The sequence below is a fragment of the Dermacentor albipictus genome, chromosome 2, assembly GCF_038994185.2.
Source record: "Dermacentor albipictus isolate Rhodes 1998 colony chromosome 2, USDA_Dalb.pri_finalv2, whole genome shotgun sequence".
In the NCBI taxonomy this organism is placed as follows: Eukaryota; Metazoa; Arthropoda; class Arachnida; order Ixodida; family Ixodidae; genus Dermacentor; species Dermacentor albipictus.
Window position 1 is genome coordinate 75,692,705 of NC_091822.1, and position 21,691 is coordinate 75,714,395.

Sequence of the window (21,691 nt, forward strand, 5' to 3'; positions counted from 1 at the left end):
CTCTCTATCGTCATGGAGGTTCCTACGGCGCTCGCCAGCGTTTATTCGAGCCGCGTAGGCTTTTTCATATGTGCGCCTATTTCTTGTGACAAACAATGATCGTAAGAGGCTGATAACGTGATAAAAATTAGCCCGTTCATTACGATTTATGATGGTTCTGTCAGGGTGTGCAGAGCGTGGACCGACGATGCTAGCGCATTATCATTCGGCAACGTCTCCCGTTTTTCTCAACAATTCTTCGATCAGATAAAGTTGTCTCTTTACCAGGCTGCTCTGCTCTAAACCTCCGCTCCCGGAACCGCTTCGGAACGGTTCCTTCTATTCGTTGCGGTTCGGGTTCAGTTCTAAAATGGTAGAAAAAATATGGGTTCGGTTCGGTTCTGGTTGCGTGTAAAAATTCGGGTTCGGTTCTGGTTTTCAGTTCGATTCCGGTTCGACACCCTGGTTTGAGCACTGTAATGAATGTTATGGAGATGGCTCGGTTGTTTTAGGACTTGACCTGGTCGACATACAGTGCCGCGTATTTCCACATATGGAGTCAACTTCCGCACTGTGCGATGTGGTTAGCAAAATAATTTCCTTCTTAGCAATATCACTTTGCTCTGGCTTGTTCGTTCTAAAATAAACATATCGGTGACGATCATTATTCTCGTTACTACTCAATCTTTTATTCCAAACCTCTGCAATTTGTCCGTACCATGTTACCTCATAGCACGCACACACACACGCACGCACGCACTGCACTGGTTGAGAGGCTGATCGTTGCACTTGAAAAATTCAGTGCCGCAAAACAATGCAAAGAGTTTTGATTCCGTAACTGTTGGCTTTTTACAACTTTAGTAACATCTCTGTATTATTCACGCGTAATCCAATTCAGACTAGTTTCATTGCTGCCTCGTCGCGAAAAGCAAACGCTGACTCTGGAAATGAACACACTTCGAGTGAGTCGAGAGATCAAAAGTAACTATACCTGCCCGCTGCGACAACACAGGTCGACAGGAAGAACAAGGAAATATGCGTCGGACTTATAACTAGTAGTAGAGAAAATGAAAGATGTTGCTGGGTGCTTCACGTGACGAACAGGTTAGATTAAAGGAATTCTTTAGGTATAAATCACATAACATTGGCCAGCATTCCATTCGAGCTAACTCAGTCATCGCGGAACACATGTCCCTCGCTGGCGCAGTTCGAAATGCGCACATGAAAAGCGGAAATAGCGCCCCATGTGCACCGCTACACAACGAGGCACTCTGGATCGACTTTCATGTATCTGGGCCACACGGAATGGCAGCCAAAAGCGCGGCTATAACCGTCTTCGTGCATGGCGAGGTTGCACCAGTTTTCGCCATCGACGCGATGGCAGAACCGGCTGCAGAAGCTGGCGTAGAAGGTCTGCCTGCCCGTCAGTGTCTCCAAGGGCTGCAGCTGCAAGAACGCCTTGTCACCGGCAGCCGTGCTTTCCAGGGCTTTGACGGCCAGCTTGAGGGCGAACAGTTCCTTAATGAAGCGCTTGTCGTGCACCGTGCTAGCCTCGTCCCAACGGCATCTTTTGAGAGGCGACCACCAGAAGCGTCTTGAGAGGCCCTCGTCGATGCTTCGGCCACGTCCGACGATGGCATTGGCGATGCTGCTGGCCATCTGGAAGCCCATTCCACTGTAGGACATCGAGGGCGAGCCGTGGATGTAGAAGGAGGGTGGGTAGAAGGCGAACATTCTGACCTGCAGGAAGTTGATGGAGTGCAGGTAGCGGATATTCTGCGTACGCCACTTGAAGCGGGCCGTCATCACCGGGTGAGGATTCCCGGACTTGAGCAGGGCCACGAGCGCCTTTCGTGTGCTGAGCCAGGTGTCGAAGAAGCTCGAAGAGCTGTTGGGAAAGCTTCTGTACAGCCAGTCCAGGATACGCCTGTTCGACACTCTCACGGCACATCGTTCTTGGCACAGACTTTTGATCTTCGCCACAGCCGTCGCCTTGGCCGGCTCTGTGATGGCGTCCGAGTTTTGGACCAGCTGCACAAATGTGTCGACGGTGTTCTGCAGCACTTTTGAGGTCATCTGGATGTCGCCGTGCTCGAAGCGCTTCACGAAGTTGTGCAGTATTTGCAGCTGGCCGAACGATTCGTGGACTGCGAGAAAGCAGAGGCTCTTGTTCAGCGTGTGGTTAGATTCGTTGTCGCCGCTGGGCCGCAGCTGATCGAAGTCGGGGTTCACGACCCAGATGTAAGCGTAGGCAAACAGCCACCCGACCACGTTGAGACTTCTCGCTGGAGGTAGCAAAGTGAGAGCTTCTGACAGGGCCTCGAGGCGCTGCTCGTCGTACGCGAAGACCGTCGTTTCTGACGTCAACGAGTCGTCGTTCAGGTGGCGCTTGAGAAGCGTCAGCCAGGACTGGGGCTTCATGCTGGGAGCCATGTGCTGGATGTGTTTCAGGGTGACGAGGACGTCATTTCCGCGTTCGTCGCTGCATGCTGCCAGATTCGACGTGAGCGTCATCTCGTCGCGACGCAAGGCGTCGATCTGCTCCTTGGTGATCTCCCCTCTGCGTTTTCCGAGGAACGTTGCGGCTCTCGTGATCAGCTGCTCGGTGTCCTCTTCGTTCTCGTATACGTGACCCACCTGCTGCCTTCGTAGTTCGATCAACGGTCCGGGCTCCTGGAACACGAGGCTGGCCGTGTGGAACTTTCTCGTGCTTCGTCTCAGGTCGAAGAGCAGGGCGACCCTCCAGTTGATCACCAGATCCAGCAGGACGTCCAGGAGGTCGACGTCCTCCGGAGGGTCGTTTGGCCACGGTATGCGTCGCTCCTTCATGAAGTCCACGAAGTGGGCCGCTTGTGTTCCCAACTGCACATGTAAGAAACTTCTTAAATACAGCCACTGACGTCGGTGCTCGCTTCGTGCGTATACTAATTCGGCTTCCGCCGTAGGATTTGACCTATAAGAGCAACTTCTGAACACAAGTTTGCGCTCTTTCTAGTTTTTGCTGTGTCGGTTGAATGTATACAGTAGTCCCTTACAAAAGTAATTGTAGAGATACTCTTGTTCTTTATTCCTATCGACTTTCTGTTGCTTTCAATAGAATGCATGTTGATGTGCAATTGAATATCGTGTATTTGTTTTTGAACGGATGGCTGTGGATCCTTGCTACCAATTTTGGAGCTCGAATATAGAAGTGGTGCTATAATTTGTATAATAAATGAGACTCCCGCGTTGACCGTGCGATCACGTAGCGGCGGTTCTCAGTGACACTGTATGATGTAAGAAATGTCTACACTCGCGTCTCTGATGATTAGCTAAATAGACTAGCGTACGTAATCACTATCCAATTTGTAAAAGAGTGTCTAACTCCGCTCTTTTCTCTTGAAAGTTTTACAATTATCGTATGTAAGCAGCAATATCAGTGGCGGTAACTCTTTTTTTGCGAAACATCGCCAGCTCGCAATGTAGAACACACCTCTTTAGTAAAAAGTAGCGAATTGATAATGATGACGAATGAATTTTCTTCCTTTTATTGTCTTTTTGTGCGTTTTTAGACGTCTTGCGTGTAATTTATCCATAACTCTAAATTACATCCAGCAATGTCAAGTCAACGGTGGGAGTACGAAAAACACAACCTCCGATTATTTTCGAACGTTGTCAGATCTCAAGATGAAACCAATTCTGGGGTTTTACGTGCCAAAACGATGATCTCATTATGGAGCGCGCCACAGTGGGGGGATACTCCTGATTAATTTTGACCACCTGTGGTCCTATAACGCGCACCCAATGCACGCTGGACGGGTGTTTCTGCATTTCACCCCCATAATAATAATAGTATTTGGGGTTTTACGTGCCAAAAGCACTTTCTGATTATGAGGCACGCCGTCGTGGAGGACTCCGGAAATCTTGACCACCTGGGGTTGTTTAACGCGCACCTAAATCTAAGCACACGGGTGTTTCCGCATTTCGCCCCCATCGAAATGCGGCCGCCGTGGCCGGGATTCGATCCCGCGAGTTCGCCCCCATCGAAATGGCGCCGTCGCGTATAGAGGTACGCATCAGCGGAACGCCGTTGCGCCGCTAAGCAACCATGGCGCGTTTATCTCAAGGGAGTGCTTTGCTTATAAAAGCAACTTTCACATGCGACCACATGGCTCTGTATTAAGCTCGTCGGTCTGCCTTAAAAAAAAAAAAAATACCGAGGTCACTTCAGAAATTTTAAACAGAACAGCGCGTGTTTTGACAGGGACAAGGAAAAAAAACACAACACAGACAAGCGCTGTTCAGCGCTTGTCTGTGTCGTGTCTCCCTCCTTGTCGCGGTCAAAATACGCACTGTTCTGTTTAAAATGGCTTAGCAACTCGCCCAAACGTCCGTTTTCACTTGAGAAACGTTACCGGGGCAACTTGCCGGCTATTTACCGGCCACTAAAATTATGCTAAAAATTCGATAAAGGATTCGATAAACTTAGTTACAATATTCTGAGAAGTTACGAAAACAGAGCGCTAGAGAACGCGAGAAATGTGGACTCTTGCGACTCTGATGGTACAATAGACCATCACTCGTAACCGATGTCCTACTACTTAAAGAGTATCGACGCTCATGGAACGTTTACAGTTCTTGTATGGCGTAAAGAAACTCACAAAGAAAGGTGTTACTTCATGGTTATATTGCACTTAGTTTTACACTGATGGTAGCTCGTCCTTCACTTAATATCGTCAGTGCAAAACTAAGCGAAATATAACCATGAACGTTCGCCAACTAGCCCCCTTCCCAACTTTGGTCCCAACTTTACCAAAGGTGTTACTGCAAAGTGCTTTGGAGCAGCTGACGGCTTTTATAGTACTCTGCTTTCTCTATTGCTATTTATAATGACAGGCATTGTTAATTTCAGACAACGATGGCTGCTTTCTGACCAAGGCTCGAATGTTTAATATGTGCAGTTAGAAAACTCGCAACAACAGGCGCTCACAATTTCTTGTGTTTGTAGGGCGCACGTGTGACAATATTTTCTCATTTCAATAGGATTCTCATGAAAAGAGAGAGGGCAGGTGTATTCGTGTGTCGGCCGAGGCAAATTTGATTTGTTCTAGAAGGAGAGCAGAATAAAGAATGTATCGGCGGTTTAGTTAGCGCTCCCGGCCATTATTTTCTACCTAGTGAGCTCTCGGCCAACAGGTTCTTGTCAGCCGTTACTAGGAGATCGCTCAAAGGCGTGCTATACATATGAGACAACAGTTACACACCCCTGTGGTAAGAGTTCTTGTGTTAAGAAGAGCAGCGGTGCCTCGAGCACTCGTGTAAATGAACGTGGGTGAGACGTTGCGAGACGCTCCTCCTTTCTCTGCGTTCAATTGGCACTGCATGGGTATTGGCTGCGACAATCTACGCTGGAGAACAACTGCTTTACGGTCAAGCGAGAGACTCAAAATTTGAGGTGGGATCACGTTCTTGACTTTATTAATTTTTACACATATTGTAATAACACTTCCAGTGTTCAGAAACTTTGGGATCAGTTTACGAACATGGTACGTGAATGCACTGACTGTCGCAGGCCGATTATTGTTAAAACAAAAAGCGCGTGGATTTCTCGTGCGACACTGTAGCTAAAGACGATACTGAAGCTGATGAGAAAGAAAAGCAAATATTCTTTCTCCTGAATTGAAACGAAAAATCCCCTTTCCTTACTTCTGAGCTAAAAAAGGCATACGTTCATTGACAAACAGCGTAATTTTTAAGAATCTTTACCCAACTTTATATCAGTCTCCCGAGAAATTCTGGCGTTTGGGTTTTTCCAACCTCGAAGACCTATGATCAGTTAGAAATTAAAGGGTTTCTGGTCAGTGGCGCACAAGCAGTATCTAATATCTTCAATAAACATTGCAAGTCCGTACCCACTAATGATAACAATATCTATCCAAAATTTGAAGCCTCACTTCCGCCTTTGGAGGACCTCATCATTAGCGAGCATGGTATGCGTAACCTCGATATAAAGAAACCACCTGTACCGTACAACTTACTTAACGCCTTTTTGAAAGATATACACAATTGACATCTAAATATTTGTTTGTTTTATTTACATGGTCCATATGTGAAAGTGAAATTCCGAGAGTCTGAAGGACTGCCACAGTGGAACCGCGAAAACTCACCGCGTCAAAGTGACGTTTGCGCGTTAAAGATGCATTAATATCCCGAACAAAACTGAATTTTTTCTGAATAGCTTCAGACTTCCCTGTCCTGAAAGGAATAAAAGATGGCTGCCGCCGATCGCTCTGGCACTTGATACTCAAACCTGCCGGAGAATATGCGTTTATTTGCGTACAATAAAACTTTCTGCGTGGCCGTCTTACGTTTCCGAGCACTTTCAGCACATTTACGACCTCGCTCTGCCAACTCTTCTTTGCTGAGGATCTGTTTTAGCGGGTTTCCTAACCTTCCGTTGCATGCCACCGCGATTGTCGCCCAGCCACCGCAAGCTAAGGGAAAGCGGACCAATCGCAGACGCCGGCACCACCCTCTTCATCCGGTTATCGATTTTCAGTGCACTGGGGAGCTATAATGTAAGACTATTCCAAACCTTTCTATTCCGATTTTGCAATCAGTCCTCCGCGATTGGTCAAAAACTTTTTTGAACCATCCCCACTTCGCCTGTCTGTCACGCGACGTCACGAAAACCGCGATAGCTCCTATCTAATATGACGTATACAGACTGCTTATTCATGATTGGACCGAACAAAAGAAAACTAGTTATTTCTGATTCGACGCCTTTTCGCCATTAGCCCTCGGCTATTGGTGAAAAGTTTTTGGGCTTCACCCACGTCACCTGCCTGTCATGCGACGTCACAGAACCGCGAAAACTCACCGCGTCAAAGTGACGTGTGCGCGTTAAAGATGCATTAATATCCCGAACAAAATTGATTTTTTTCTGAATAGCCGCAGGCTGCCCTGTTCCGAAAGGAATAAGTGATGGCTGCCGCTGATCGCTTATGCACAGGCTATTCGCACCTGCAGGAGAGCTTGGGTTTATTTGCGTACAATAAAACTTTTTACGCGGCAGTGTAATGTTTTCGAGCTCCTTCGGCGTGTTTACGACCTCGCTCTGCCAACTCTTCTTTATTGAGAATCTGTTTTAACGGCGTTCTTAGCCACCGCGATTTTCGACCAGCCACAGCAAGCTAAGTAAGGGAAAGCGGGCCAATCGCATACGCCGGCATTACCTTCATCCGGTTATCGATGCTCAGCGCACTGGCTCGGCCCCATGGAATCCCTCTCTACTTGAGCGTACTCCTCGCATCTCGTCAGCGAATCAGATAAGACAAGCTGCTCAGTGTAGGCAATATGTTACTCGTTTTGAAAGCAAACAAAAGTGACCTCCTACAACGAGGAGAGCGTTTAATTGGTCTGTTCAGACAACCCTGTGGGACACCGCCAGATGTTGCGTCAGCGGTTACGCAAATTTGACGTCAGGAGATTGGAATAAAAACATATTGGAATAGTTCTACGTTATATGACCCGCCGTGGTTGCTCGGCTATGGTGTTGGGCTGCTGAGCACGAGGTCGCGGGGTCCCATTCCAGCCACAGCGGCCGCATTTCGGTGGGGGCGAAATGCGAAAACACCCGTGTACTTTTCGGAGTCCTCCACTACGGCGTGCCACATAATCAGAAAGTGGTTTTGGCACGTAAAACCCCATAAATTAATTTTTTTACGCTATAGCGCCCCTTGCTCGGTCCCACTGACTCGCTCTCCACTTGAACGTGCTCGTCGCCTCTTATCAGCCAATTAGATAACACAAGACGCTCTGTGCAGGAAATGATATTCGTTTTTAAAGCCAACAAAAGTGACCTCCTGTAAACGCGGAGAGCGTTCGATTAGTCTGTTCAGACACATCTGCGTATCACCGCCCGATGCTTGCGTCGACGCTTACGCAAATTTGACATCAGGAGATTGGAATAAAAACACACTGCAATAGTTTCTGATAGCCGCGCGAGCTGAACGGGCAGACAAGTGCTGCGTGACCTAGGCCTGGGACCAAAGGACATGGGACCCGAAATTACAGAGGTGCCTGTACCGGACGCAATTAGTAGACGGCTACGGGTATGTCCGGTGCCAAGAAATATGAACCCTGAGTTCCACAAAGAGCGGCGGGCGGCGAGGGCCAAGGCGCTCATCCATCTCCATGCCAAAGACAAGGGTGCCGTGTTTGTGGACGCGGCAGAGTGTCTACATGACAGAAAGGCATTCGCCGCTGCAGTCGTCGGGGCATCGACCGGTGCAACGAGAACAGCGGCGAGTGTGCGGACTCGAGGGGCGCATCAAGCCGAGGAGGTGGCGATTGCTTTGGCCATCGCCGACCCCGAGTGCTCGACTGTGCTCTGTGATTCTAGGACGGCAGTGAAAAATTACGCCAGAGCAAGGGTGTGTGGTGAAGCCGCGCGTGTGTTGCGTGTGGTCGATCTCGCGAGTGATAGTCGGTGTGTGGTGATAAAGTGGTTTCCGGCCCACATGGGCAGTGATGTGTCGGATCGCGGCAACGCTAACCACAACGAGACGGCGAACGCGGCGGCGCGAGGACTAACCAACCGTGCCGCTGCTACTACAGCCGACCCGTCGTGGTGGTGGGAAACCAAGGACAAAATGACTTCCTACAATGAAATTGTCAAATGGTACCGACTAGAGCGAAGGACTATGCCGCCACCTCATCCGGGCTTGACCCGCAAGGAGGCGGTTTTATACCGACAACTTCAAACGGGATCGTTATTCACCCCGGTGCTGATGAGGCACGTGTGTCCAAGTGTTTATGAAAGTGATCTGTGTTGTGTGTGCCGAAAGGAAAGAGCCACTGCAGCTCACATCCTTTAGGACTGTGCTAAGAATCCGCATGAAGCTGCAACAATAACAACGATCCCGCCGCAGCTCGAGGCCGCAACGAGATGCTATGACCAAGATGTCCTAACCCAGGCCGTCCAGCAGATCTCGGCGGCCCTCGAAAGGCAACGACCGAGCGAAACCGGAGGGAGGCTGCCACCCCAAAAGAGGGGCAGGCGCGGTCGACCAAAGGGAATAGTGCGGCCGCGGCCGAAGTAGAGGCGCCACACGCCGCGAAGACGTCATGGCCGCGTCACGGTAACGCCTCCCTAAAAGGGGAAGGCTAACCGTTCTGCAGGCGTTCACAACAAAGTTTCGTCACTCACTCACTCACTCACTCACTCACTCACTCACTCACTCACTCACTCACTCACTCACTCACTCACTCACTCACTCACTCACTCACTCACTCACTCACTCACTCACTCACTCACTCACTCACTCACTCACTCACTCACTCACTCACTGGAATAGTTTTACGTTATAGGGCCCCTGATTTTGTGTTTGCAGAAATGGTTAGGTAGATGGTCCCAACAAACACGGGATGATGCAGGGGATGGTATATTAAATTTGTTTGTATTAAAACCTGTATTGGAGTGCCCAGCGACAGCTTTCTCAGCAATGCAGGCGTGCAACGTACGTCCCGAAGTCATCTCGCCCCGCAAAGTGCGGCAACCCTTAACTGCTTAGTGCAGTCGGCCGATCGTCACCTGCTACAGCACGTGGCGGCGATGTCCGAGAGGCAATCCTAGCTGCCCGACCAGGGCAGCTAGGATTGCCTAGCTTTAACAGCCTTAACGTAATAAAGAAATCGTATCTATGTGGGCGAAATACTGAAAGAAAACTTGGCGTTAGTTATTGTTTTTGTTGGACTTGTCAGTGTGCAGCCGCGACAGTGCCCACTTTCAAAAGTTTGCGTGTGTTAGGGCAGGGGGGGGAGGGGGGAATGGCCTGCTTTTTCCCTTGCACTTCTGACTGGAAAGGGGGGCGGGCGTGTCTCCCTCCCCACACGTAGACACACCTAGGACAAGCATGGTGTTACGCACGCATAGGCAAATATAAACGCATCTCACTGGATGACCATGAGCACTCGCTGTCACAATGCTGTCGTGGTGAAGAGCGCTGGCAGCGAGAAACTAACGCTTCGTGCTGCCTTTAGTTTCACCGTGAGAACACCTTTCATGGCCAAATAAATGAAAGCAGTCTTGAAAGTACTGAGAACCTCAATAGCGCTATTGATTTTCCTAATATGACAGGCCAAGTAGCCCGACTCAATGCCTTGATCAGGTCTTGAAAGTCTACTGCATAATTGTAGAGGTGTGGAGATTTACCAGCGTGAACTGAGTGACCATGAGCGCTTTATACATACCGGCGATGAGTGTCCTGAAAAACCAGACTCCGCGTGCAGCTAGAACAAGGCCAGACCATCATATCCATCAGGGCTTCAAGCGGTTTTTCTGTAGACTCGAGTGATCTTGGCGGGGACTACAGGCGCCGTATTCCCGGCTTTCAAAAGTGTGTGCTTGGGGGGTGGGGGGGTATGGCCTACTTGGCTACCCTAGTTCTGAGATTGGGGGAGCAAGTGCCCCTACCCCCCCCCCCCCCTCCCGGCAGATACGCCTATGGCTGTTAGTGGTAACGGTGTAGCGATGGGTGCTAAAACGTTGGAATACAGAGGCTGTGGCGTTCTTTCGAATGGTATCGGGCATAGCTGCTGGCGCCACTATACTGGCAGCCTCTGCAAGCCGTAGCGCAGAAAGGCTGCCGCACTCACTTCGGAAGGCGTCCGCTTCAGGCACGCCGCGTACGCGGTCTGGGCCTTCGCGTCGGCGCGCGACTCGCTGTGGCTGCAGTTGCCGGCCGTGCGGTACTTCTGCGAGTCGTAGGCCATGACCTCGCCGTACATTCGCGTCGATCGCCGCTCCTCGTCGCGCTGCGAGGCCCGCGGTCCGCCGCCGCAGACGAAGGCGTGCAGGCTGTGGCACGGGTCGGCGGCGGCGTTCATGCGGGCGCGCAGCTCGCTGGCGTGCAGCATGCAGTCGTCGGTGCCGCACACGTCGGCCGTGTGCCGGGCCACCATGACGGCCTTGATCTCGCGGAGGAAGAAGAGCACGACGAAGCTGGACAGCACCACCAGCGAGAGCAACACGGCGCCGTAGAAGAAGATGCACGAGGAGTGCTTGCGGCTCCGGTAGAGCAGGGAGGAGATGCGCCGAGAGTGGTCCTGCGTGCGAGCAGAAGGACCGGGTCGCGCGCGCAGCACAAGCCGCAGGCGAATAGCGAGCGTGGGTCGGCATGTCTGGCGGAAACGTGCCCTGCCGGTTCCAGGGCGGTTGGTTTCGTAACCTATGACTGTGATGGGGCACGAAGTGCGTCGTTAGGAAACAACCAGAAATGGGCGAGTGGTCAGATATTTAGGTGATATTTATTACGGGGTTCGAAGTACGGACATTAAGAAACTGAAATGGCGTCAGCGGAGTTGAAATGTCGGGGGTGACCGAAACGTCAAGTGTAACTGGCTATAGCTGGACACAGATTTGTACATTACTAAAGTAGTACTGACAGGGAATTTGATCTCATTTGTATTGCTCTGACCCCCACGGCGAGGCACGGCGAGGTAATCTGGCTTTCCGCGGACCGGGCACAACGTATAGACGGACGGCCGCTACAAATTCTAGAGGATGATACTTCAAGTCACTTCCGCTGGAAAATAATTGTGTGGATAACACCATTTACGAGATGTGCGCCGTCAAACATGCACTAAAAATGCACTGTCGTTCCACTTATTTTCTTAACAAAACGTCGTTTTTATGTATTGAAGCACAAAAATAACTGGAATGCCAGTGCATTTGTCTGCCAAGCTCGGGAATTTTTATCTCGAAACTGGTGCCATCCTGAGAATTTGTTCCAAGTGAATCCGCATTGCGAACTCCCCGGCTAGAACTTTTAAATTGCGATATGTGCCATAAAGTAATTAGCTAAAAACATGAGTATTTAATTTTTTGATAATTAGTCGATCAGGCATTTCTATCATTGGTGATGTAACGCCCGCCTCTTCGAGTAGACCAGTTCATGCATTAGAATTGTGCTATCGCAATAAATTCTTCGCCTTTCTGGTGAACTGCGACTATTTCTATAGGAAAATGCACTTTAGATTTGTGACGTCGCCGCTTTGTTAAATTCATTCATATGCTGTCATATTGTGTTTTTATTAATTTTGGAATGCAATATATTCTTCTTTGTATTAGGTATCAGTCACATTTCGCGAAATGTACAGCAGCAATCAATGAGGCTATGGAACTCGTAAAACATGTCTGGGGCGCTCTAACGTAAAGCTGCTCCAAACTGATTATATTCATTTGTTGAAACCAGCCATCCCCGATTGGCCTAACAGTTTCGGACCACCCCCACTTCGCCTGTCTGTCACGCGACGTCACGAAAACCGCCAAAACTCCCAATCTGATAATACGTGTACATACTGATTATGCATGGTTAGACCGAACAAAAGAAAATAATTATTTCCTACTCTACGTCCCCATAACCGTAATAACCCTCCCTTATTGGTCAAAAGTTTTCGGGCTGCGCCCACTTCGCCGATCTGTCACAGGACCTCACATAACCGCGAGAACTGAGCACATCACAGTGAAGTGTGCGCAATAAGATGCATAAGTATGCCGAAAGAAACTGGAGCCGTATTCACAGAGCTTTGCATTTGCAAGATATCTTTGTCATCGGCTGGCCGCCTTTGCTAACTTTATTCCATCATCAAGATTGGCTGGAATTTTCTCTTACGAACAGTTCTAGCGTAAACGTTTTTCGTGGATGCGGGCGCTGAAGGTTTTCGGAATGGGCGGAGAATGCCCCGTTCCGAAAGGAATAGATGATGTCTGCCTACGGTCACTTTCGCGCTGGCTGCTGGGACCTGCCAGGGAGAATGGATTTATTTGCGTATAAGAAAACTTTGTTTGTGGCAGTATAACGTGGGTGAGCACTTTCGGCACATTCGCGACACCTATTTAGCAACTCTCCTGCGCTGAGGATCCGTTTTAGCACCGTTTTTAACTTTGGGTGCCACGCCACCGCAATTTTTAAGCAGCCAGCGCAAGCTAAGCAATTGGAATGAGGCCAATCGCAGACGCCGACACCAGCCATCTAATCAGTTTATCTACTTTCATTGCGCAAGCTCGGCCCCACCGAAACCGTCTCTCTTTCCACGCGCTCCTCGCCTCTTGTCAGCCAGTAATATGAGAAAAACCTGACAAGGTAGGCGAAGCTGTTCGCTTTAATAGCAAACAAAAATGACCCCCCATAAACGATGAGACCATTTGATAGGGCGGTTGAAACGCCAATACGAGTCACCATCCGATGTTTGCATCGGCGGCTACGCAAGTTTGACGTCAGGAGACTGTAATAAAAAACACTAAAAAAAAACTCCTCTGGAAGTTAGTAAGCATCGTGCCACTTGCTCATATCCATGCCGCCCGGTGTCGTTATCAATTTTATGAAACTTGATCCGACCAGTATCAAGCTTATCAAACCTTAGCGGCAATTATCAACCGTATCGGAGTAGATCCGACCCTTATCAACCCTTATCGGTTCTTATCAGCCTATAATCGGACTCGATTTGATCCTTATCAACACTTATCTGCCCTTGTCAGCCTTATTGGACATGGTCAGACCCTTATCAACCGTTATCAGTGCTTATACCATTATCAGAATTGATCCGACGATTATAAGTCCTTGTCGCCCTTGAGCACTTGATTCATTCGCGTCGAACCAATATCAGCCATGATGAGCCCCATCTAACTCCTCATCACTCCTCATTATCCTTATCAAGTAACTGACTGCTTATCTGTCTGTATTGCGCGACGTGAAGCCCATGAGCTCTTAAAGATAGGTAGCATTTCGGTTGGTCAAGGAATGCCCCAACGGAAGACGCATCCTGCAACCACCGAAATATGGCGGGGGATTTGACGTGTTTGGCATCAAAGTTTCGCAGAATCAGAATTTTCTTGACGTCTGCAATGCATCAAGTCGGCTCAACTTCTGGTTCTACAGCTGACTTTCATTCCACTATCATCAAATCATACAACAAATGCTTCATAAAAACTGTTGTCTTATACATTATTTTCTTTACAGCTATTCGTCTTTAGTGACGGACAGGTTTTCTCGTTGGGTAGGCATAGGAATGCTGACGCATTTCAAACAAATTGCAACAGTCTTACGCTATATGGTTGCATTAATTTCGTTGACTGTCCTTTGGTTTTACGTTGTCTTCTGAGATGAGAAGCCTCCGTCCTGATTTTGCACATATGTAAATAAATAAGTAAATAAATAAATAAATAAATAAATAAATAAATAAATAAATAAATAAATCGGGAGAGCCCCCCTTACGATGATTGTCGGCGGTAATGCGTTAGCATTCAATCAGTATAGCCACACAACGTAGTGCCACAATCGAACCGTGTTATGTGGGAGACGTGTACTGAAGACTTATCTTTCGCGCTTCCATAAGAACACTCGGACGCACCTAGCGCCGCCGCCGCAAAGCCTGGGGTGGGAGCCTAAATGCATCGTGTACTGGTGCGTGCGAAGGTTGAGAAACAGTCGTGTGAGAACCGGGCTCCTCTCGTGCTCCTTTTTTGGCACGCTATGCCATCTAATGGCGCAGGCGCGTCCAGATATTGGTGGGAGCCGAACCCATGACCTTTGGTGTCAATAAAAGCGAAATTAACATAACTAAGGGACAGTTAATTCACGTAGAATTAAGGACTCGAATCCACGACCTCTAGTAGGGGCCGAGCCCATGACCTTCTAAGTTCGTAATGTCGAGCTTAATTGAGGCCCACGTAATTAGGATGCAGTAATTAAGGCAATCGAAACCGCGAACCATGGTGGGAGTGGAACCCTCGAGCTTTAAGGGCCCGAACCAACGACCTTGCGTTGTGGCGTTATGTGATAGCATCGCGCGGTGGTCGCAGTGCCTTCGTATTCATTCAAGTAAGGATAACCATAAGGGACCCTTGAATTTTGTAGCGTAAAGCTACACCACGCGGGTTGGAGCCGAGCTTCGCGTGCTTCTGCGCCTGCCATACTGCGCATGCGTGAGGGCCGCGTGACGTCACGAGAGGCGCCGCTGCTGCATTTACGATTGCGGCGCCGTGCGGCACTGGGCATGCGCGAGGAGGGCGCACCGTGCGTATAAATGCGCGGGAGAGATGGTTGATGTTGGCGAAACAAGGCCATAGCCGGATAAGCTAAGGATAGCAAGCAAGACAAGAGATTAACCAAGCATAACCGTACCTTTACGCTACGTATATCCTGGCATAGCTGAGCTAAGCCACTGTCAATTTTTTGTGTGCAGATTTTACCTCTTTGTTAATTTCTTGCGGTATTTCCACTTCATCCTCGCAGTACTTTGTAGTGTCACTGTATGTTCTCCAAAAGGAAGCAGAATTGCGTACAAGTGCGCCATTTTGTTCCAGTAGTTTGCGGTAGAGCCCCTACTCGCACGCGCAGGATCCAAACTGCACTGTGGCAGAAGCGTATAGAAGTTGTTCCATTTTAAAGCGCAGCTCTTGGGGGCCAGTTCCTGCCTTGGCATCGCTCGGCGTTCCTCGGCGTAACCGAGCTAACGAGCACAGCGAAGGATTAAAGAGCTAACGCAGAGCGCAGCGAAGGAGGAAAGACTGAGATAGCGAAAAGAGCGCGAGGAGGAAAGCGGAGGAGAGGGCGCGGCGAAAGCGTGAGAAGCGCAGCGCCGCGCGAGACGTGTTCTGCGGTGACAATCGCTACGAAATGGCGCCATAGTAGCGCGCAACGTCTGTTCACCGATGAAGCCATTGATAATGCAGCGCTAAACGCGTCCGCCGATACCATATACGGAAACAAAGTGCTGCATGAGTGACGGTCTCTCTGCGGTGGCAGCTGTGCATCGCCGCCATGCTTCACCCCTGCACTGCCTCTTGCGATCGCTACGTTTGCAACGTGCCTGATGAGACCGAGTGTCTGCGCCAGTCACCACATCGCGAAAAGAAAACACGTATAGAGCTGCGCTCAAATTTGGCATTAGGCAGTATCGTAATCATTAGTGAATATTTTGGTTTTTGTATATTTCACATTTGTTGAATAACTTCATTGAAATAAGTCAGCGTGATGAGTCAGATGTGGGGGGTTGCAATACTTTTGTTTAGAGTGAAGCTGAGTATTCCTGTTGTACCCTAAAAACGTCAAGGATGACATTCGATCAGGTGTGATGCCGGCGTTGCCGGATAACTCCTCCTGCGTTATTTTAGAGAGCAATATTTTTGGGACGCTTCTCACACATGTCATTGCATCTGCACGCGGCAATGATGTTGGATGTAGAATAATAAGACGAGCGTGACGTGAAAGCCACTTGCCTTCCTTTGTTTTTGAAGAACTCTAGTTTCGTATCAAACGACGAACTGTACATGCGAAAGCGGCCGACACAGCTCCTCGTGCTAGGATTCGCCGTTGTCTTCCAGATTTTGGATAAGTCGCGTAGATAAAGTTTGTGATTAATTGAAGGAGCTGGCACAAGAAAATTGGGGGTATCTTTATCAGCCGCCATGCTAGTAACAAACTTTGATGTTGAAGTCGCGCAATGGTTTCCAGTACCTCTTCTTGCATGTAACTATCATTAAGACGCACACTGAATGTAACTATCATTAAGAAGCACACTGATGCAATAAGGGGCACCGAGTGGAAGGCTGACAGGTGCTCGCCTGCATTCCTTTCGTTCTTTCTGGTGTCCCTCTCTTCAGAACGCAGCTTTTAGGTGCCCGACTTCGAGTTGAGCGCCGGCATCCTTCGGCGCAACCGCGCGAACGAGCTCGTGCCACTTCTCGCGCTTTCGTTGCCCTCTTCTTCCACAGCTGGCTCCGATGCCGCTCATCATGCCAGCGTACTGCCCTCCCTGTGCGAAGGCCTGGCACTGGCCCACTACCAGTGGGGGTGGTGATTGCGGTCTCAAATTTTTTGCCTCAATATATAGCGAAATGAAAGTACGTGTACAGTTGCGCTATAATTTTGCATTATGGAACGTCGCAGTCACGCTACACTTTTGTTAATGTGTTGGCATTTCTAAGGTACTTCATCTATCTATCTAGCCAGGCAGCCAGCCAGACAGCCAGCGAGCCAGCCAGCCTCTTACGCGTACCCTGGGCCATATTGCCTAACTGCTGGGCCGCAAGATATGTGCACCTTTTAACGCGACAGCGTTAAGGAGCTCGTGTCGCAGAAAAGCCGGTGTCGTCGGCGTCCGCGTCCGCGGCGTTGACCGTGAGCGATAAATCCCGGCAGGCACTTTATGAATCGAAAACCACTTGCAAGATGGGCTGGGTGGGAATCGAACCAGGGTCTCCGGAGTGTGAGATGGAGACTCTACCACTCAGCCACGAGTTCCATGCTTCAAAGCGGTGCAAAAGCGCCTCTAGTGAATGCGGTGTTGCCTTAGAAACGAGCCGTAGAAAGTTTTACTGCGGTGTATATCGGTAATTATGAACATGTAACTTACAGAAGTTGCAGCTACACGAGTAGGGAAGTGCGTTTCCGCTACATTTCTTCAGCGCTTTCTGCACACGCAGAGCCATCCTGCGGCAAACACAGAAGATCCCATCCTCTCAATGTACGGTGTTGCCCTGACAGGTGGCGCGTCACGCGCGCATTGGGGTTGTTCGAGGAGAGGTGCGAGGGGCGTCGCGTCCCGGACTCTCTCTCCCCTGACGACGTTTCTCCTTGCTCCCACCCGGGTTGCAGAATCAAGCGTCCTCCCATTCTTTAAATCACTATCTCTCTATCTCTCTGCCCGTGCCGATCACGACGTTTGACTGGCGTGCGTCGTTTCTCCGGGGCTCCGAGACACAGAGTTCTTTCGTTCGTTCCGCTTGCTCAGGCGCACGTTTCGTTGCTGCGCCGAACGCTCCGTTGCTCGACGCTCACCGCGTCCGATGCGGGGCGCCTCGTAAGTGATCGCTGCGCCGTAGCCCATTCTCTTACACCCCTTGGCGGGTCGACGGGAACGCTGTCGCGTTCCACTCTTGAAGGCGAAGCTTAAGCGTCCTCCAATTTTTCATGATGCTGTCATTCAAATTTCATTCCGCGCTTCTTTACGGGATATAGCTGAGATTCCCATAACCCCATCCCTTCCCCACCGTAGCGCTTAAGAGCGCAAGTATGTGGAATAAACGTGTTACCAACCAACGACCAACCAAAACTTGGAACCTGTCCAGGGTTTCGATAATGAATTATCAGTAATGGCATATTCGGGTGGTGGTTCGGTCACACTCGGGCCATGATACGAAAGTAGCGAAAAGCTGGTTGAAAGCTGTATTTCGAGAATAAACGGGTGTAGAAATGGTGCACTTGCTTTCTTATCATCAGTGAAATCCGCCTACGCAAGAGTAAGTCATAGTTTTTCTTTTAGATTACATTTGTAGCGCTGCAGCGTTTTGAAAGACCCGCCACGGTGGCTTAGCGGCTGTGGTGTTGCGCTGCTAAGCACAAGGTCGCGGGATTGAATCTCGGCCGCGGCGACCGCATTTCGGTGGGAGCGAAATGCAAAAACGGCCGTATCCGGTGCATTACGAGCACGTTAATGGTCACCTGGTGAAAAAATAATCAGCAGTCCCCTACAACGGCGTGCCTCATAATCAAATCGTAGTTTTGGCACGTAGAACCTCAGAATTCAATTCGGCGTTCGGAAACGACCACCTGAATATACCGTAAGAATGAACAGCCAGCAATATACCAGGGTCTACAGACCTTTAGAGCTACCGAAGGGTGTGACAAGTCGCCTAAATAACTTCGTTATCTTTGATGTAACAGCCACCGAGATAGGCATACATGTGGGAATATTTTTTTTATAGAAGCATATGCGCCTACGTTGATATGATCAGGAGCCCTCGTTTAAGCTCACACGAAGTGCTGCAAACGTGGCATCAACTTAAGAAACGGAGTGGTGAGTTCCAGCATACTTCAATGTTACCAGGCCAATGAAATTTGGAGGCTTAAACACTTCGACTGCAAGATAAATAGCTTCTATAGCTATCGTCAACGCTTTAGTAGCGCGTGATCGCTTAACAATCTGCGCTGCCAAACCCTGCGCGTTTGTCAATTCACTCCCAAACTCAGGTGCGTTGCTTGGTCTTCGAGTCAAAGTTAAACCCGAGACAGGCGTCGCCAAACCCAGAAACGCACAGATGTGCATTTTTATGCGAAGCATATTACGAGAGCTCAACCCAGCTCCTCAGGCGCGGCGGTGTCGCCTTGAAACCACGTGACACCGTGACGTCACGACAGAGGAGAAGTGGCTTTGGCTCAACTCTTGCAAGACGGGCTGGGTGGGAATCGAACCAGGGTCTCCGGAGTGTGGGACGGAGACGCTACCACTGAGCCACAAGTACGATGCTTCAAAGCGGTACAAAAGCGCCTCTAGTGAATGCGGTGTTGCCTTGAGCTGTTTCTAAGGCGTGCGTCTCTTGCTCAGGCGCACATTTCGTTGCCGCGCCGAACGCTGCTTTGCTCGACGCTCACCGCGTCCAATGCGGGGCGCGTAGTCGCTGCCCTGTAGCCCATTGTCTTACACCGCTTGGCGGGTCGACGGGAACGCTGTCGCGTTCCACTCTTGAAGGCGAAGCAGTAATGCATGAGTTGTTTCTTCGTCTAGCCGAACCAAATATAGCCAAGCAACAGCAGTTCACCAGGCTAAACAGTGGTTCAACAACTAAAATAAAGGCTAGTATGCTTCGCATCCTGGGCTTAACCTTACCTAAGCCACAGCCATTTTTTTGCTTGTGAAATACTTTTAAATGGGACAATTTTCAGCTCGCCTTAAACTCACTTTTAAGAGAGGTGAGTTACTATATTCATGCTTAAAAGTCGGAGTTGTAGGCTCCTTTATGCCGCTTCACATGACAAAGACTGCATTTACAACAAAGCAATTGTGCGAAATTCCTTACTGAGTTGTCAACATAATCTTGTGGCCATTATTTTTACGGTTTTCGCCGTGCATCACCGAAGTGTGGGGGATTCAGGAGTCGGCACGCCCCAGATCAACGTTGCCTGATTAGCTGCACAAAAAGAAAAAGGTCGCGCCCGAAGGACGAAGGGCAAAGCACTGACTGCGATAGCAAGAGTTTAGCGTTGCACTTGAACTCCTCGGACGGCGTTCTAATTACACGAGGGTCCGACTAGCGCGGACGCGGCATACGCGAGTGCGCTGAAATTTCTGGCACCCTTAGAAGTTTTAACGCGCCTAATGGCGTCACACAGGCACCGCTGGTTGTGCCGCTCTTAAAGAGCTGCACCAGTAAAGAACATCACTTTCAAGTTTTAGCACTGATATTGTCTTGAGCTTTTATTATTCAATAGTCTGAGAAGATTTGTACAGGCCATTTGCCGTGAACGTTATGTTTAATGGCTTTTGTTTGCGGGCTGCCATTCTCGAAATTCCTAATGCTATTTTAGTCAATAACTCAAAACCTGGCTTGGAGCAATCTGGTGGCTGAATAGTATAGCATTAGCATACGGCATGTATGGCATGTGTACACTTTCATATAGTTAAATGGTAATGCCGACAGCGACGATGACGGAGAAACTCCCCCTGGAGTGTACATATAATTGCCATCGCAACGAAATTATCTCTAGCCGTAAACGCTTCCTTTGCATAGTCCTGCAATTACAGAACTGAGACAGCACTGAAGCGTGTATCTGAGATTGTTGAGCGTCGTAGTTACAGAAAAAAGCGCTAGAGGATGGGACATGCAAGCAACCATACACACTATGAGCCCGTCCGTTAGCCTTGTTCCCTGTGAAATTGCCTTTAACCAAGTACCGGAGAATAAGACTGAAATGTAGATTAAGTCTCCTATGAATGTATAGCTCCTCGCTCGTCCCTTCATTCAGTACTGTTTCTTGTAAATGTGCCCGAGTCTATACTCCAGGGCACATATAGCTAGCACGTGACGTCACAGAACCACGGCAGAACCACCGTGCGAAATGCCCTTCTCCGTACTGGTTCTCCAATATGGCGGCTACGCTGACGTCAATGCGAGTCACCTATAGCGTGTGGTGACTGTTACAAGTCAATGGCGAAGACGAGTCAGGGCATTTCTTATTAGAACGGCTGCGCTTACGCTGGACCGCCTGGGCCGGGAGATCCTTGAGAGCCGGAACGCGCTGTCCACGCGGACCGATCGGGGACTGTCCGTGTGCCTCGGGATTTCCAACGGAGGAGTCGAGTCGAGGGCCGTCCACAGCGTCTCGTCGTCCTCGGACATGGATGGGTTCACGCTTGGCGTCGTCGATTCGTTGCTGCGAGCGGTTCGCCAGGGCCCTATGCAGCGTGTCTTCCAAACGGCTGTCGAGGTCACGCTTCTTCTGCTTCTTCTTGCTCGCACGCTCGCGCTTTTCTTCGTCTGCAACTCGAACGCCACGTGTTCCGCGAATAGTCTATTGGCCAAGAAACTAAGTATGCTCAAAATAAGAGTTTTTGTCAGAGAAAGTGACGAGAAATATGGAAATAACATCGCAGAGAGAAGAGGAAAATCAAGGAAATGCTGGGAGATTAACCAGACGAACGTGTTGTTGGCTACCTTCCTTGCGGTGACCCACTATTGGCCTCGAGCTCCACCACTGGAAAACCTGGCGCCACCGTCGGCGTGACGTGCTAGGAGGGATCACGTGGACATAGCGGCCGCGTCGGCTGCTTCGGGCGCGCCGAAGCGAGCTGAAAACGAGTTTAAATTCCCTCGTACGCTGCGGTTTTCATTTAGTGGCGAAATTTTCCCGCTTCGAGTGTCTCCTTTACAACACTTGAAAGCACTACA

The 21,691-nt window shown here is 49.6% G+C and overlaps 1 protein-coding gene across 1 annotated transcript; it reads right to left on the reverse strand.

Annotated features, from left to right (window-relative positions):
• Positions 1 to 699: 699 nt before the first annotated feature.
• Positions 700 to 21,471, reverse strand: LOC135913083 (neprilysin-11-like). The gene is made up of 3 exons (XM_065445752.2): positions 20,999 to 21,471; positions 10,618 to 11,067; positions 700 to 2,841 (listed from the first exon to the last, which is right to left on the reverse strand). Exons 1-3 carry the CDS (start codon positions 21,389 to 21,391, stop codon positions 1,234 to 1,236), a joined length of 2,451 nt encoding a protein of 816 aa, XP_065301824.1. The 5' UTR covers positions 21,392 to 21,471; the 3' UTR covers positions 700 to 1,233.
• Between the last annotated feature and the right edge of the window lie 220 nt (positions 21,472 to 21,691).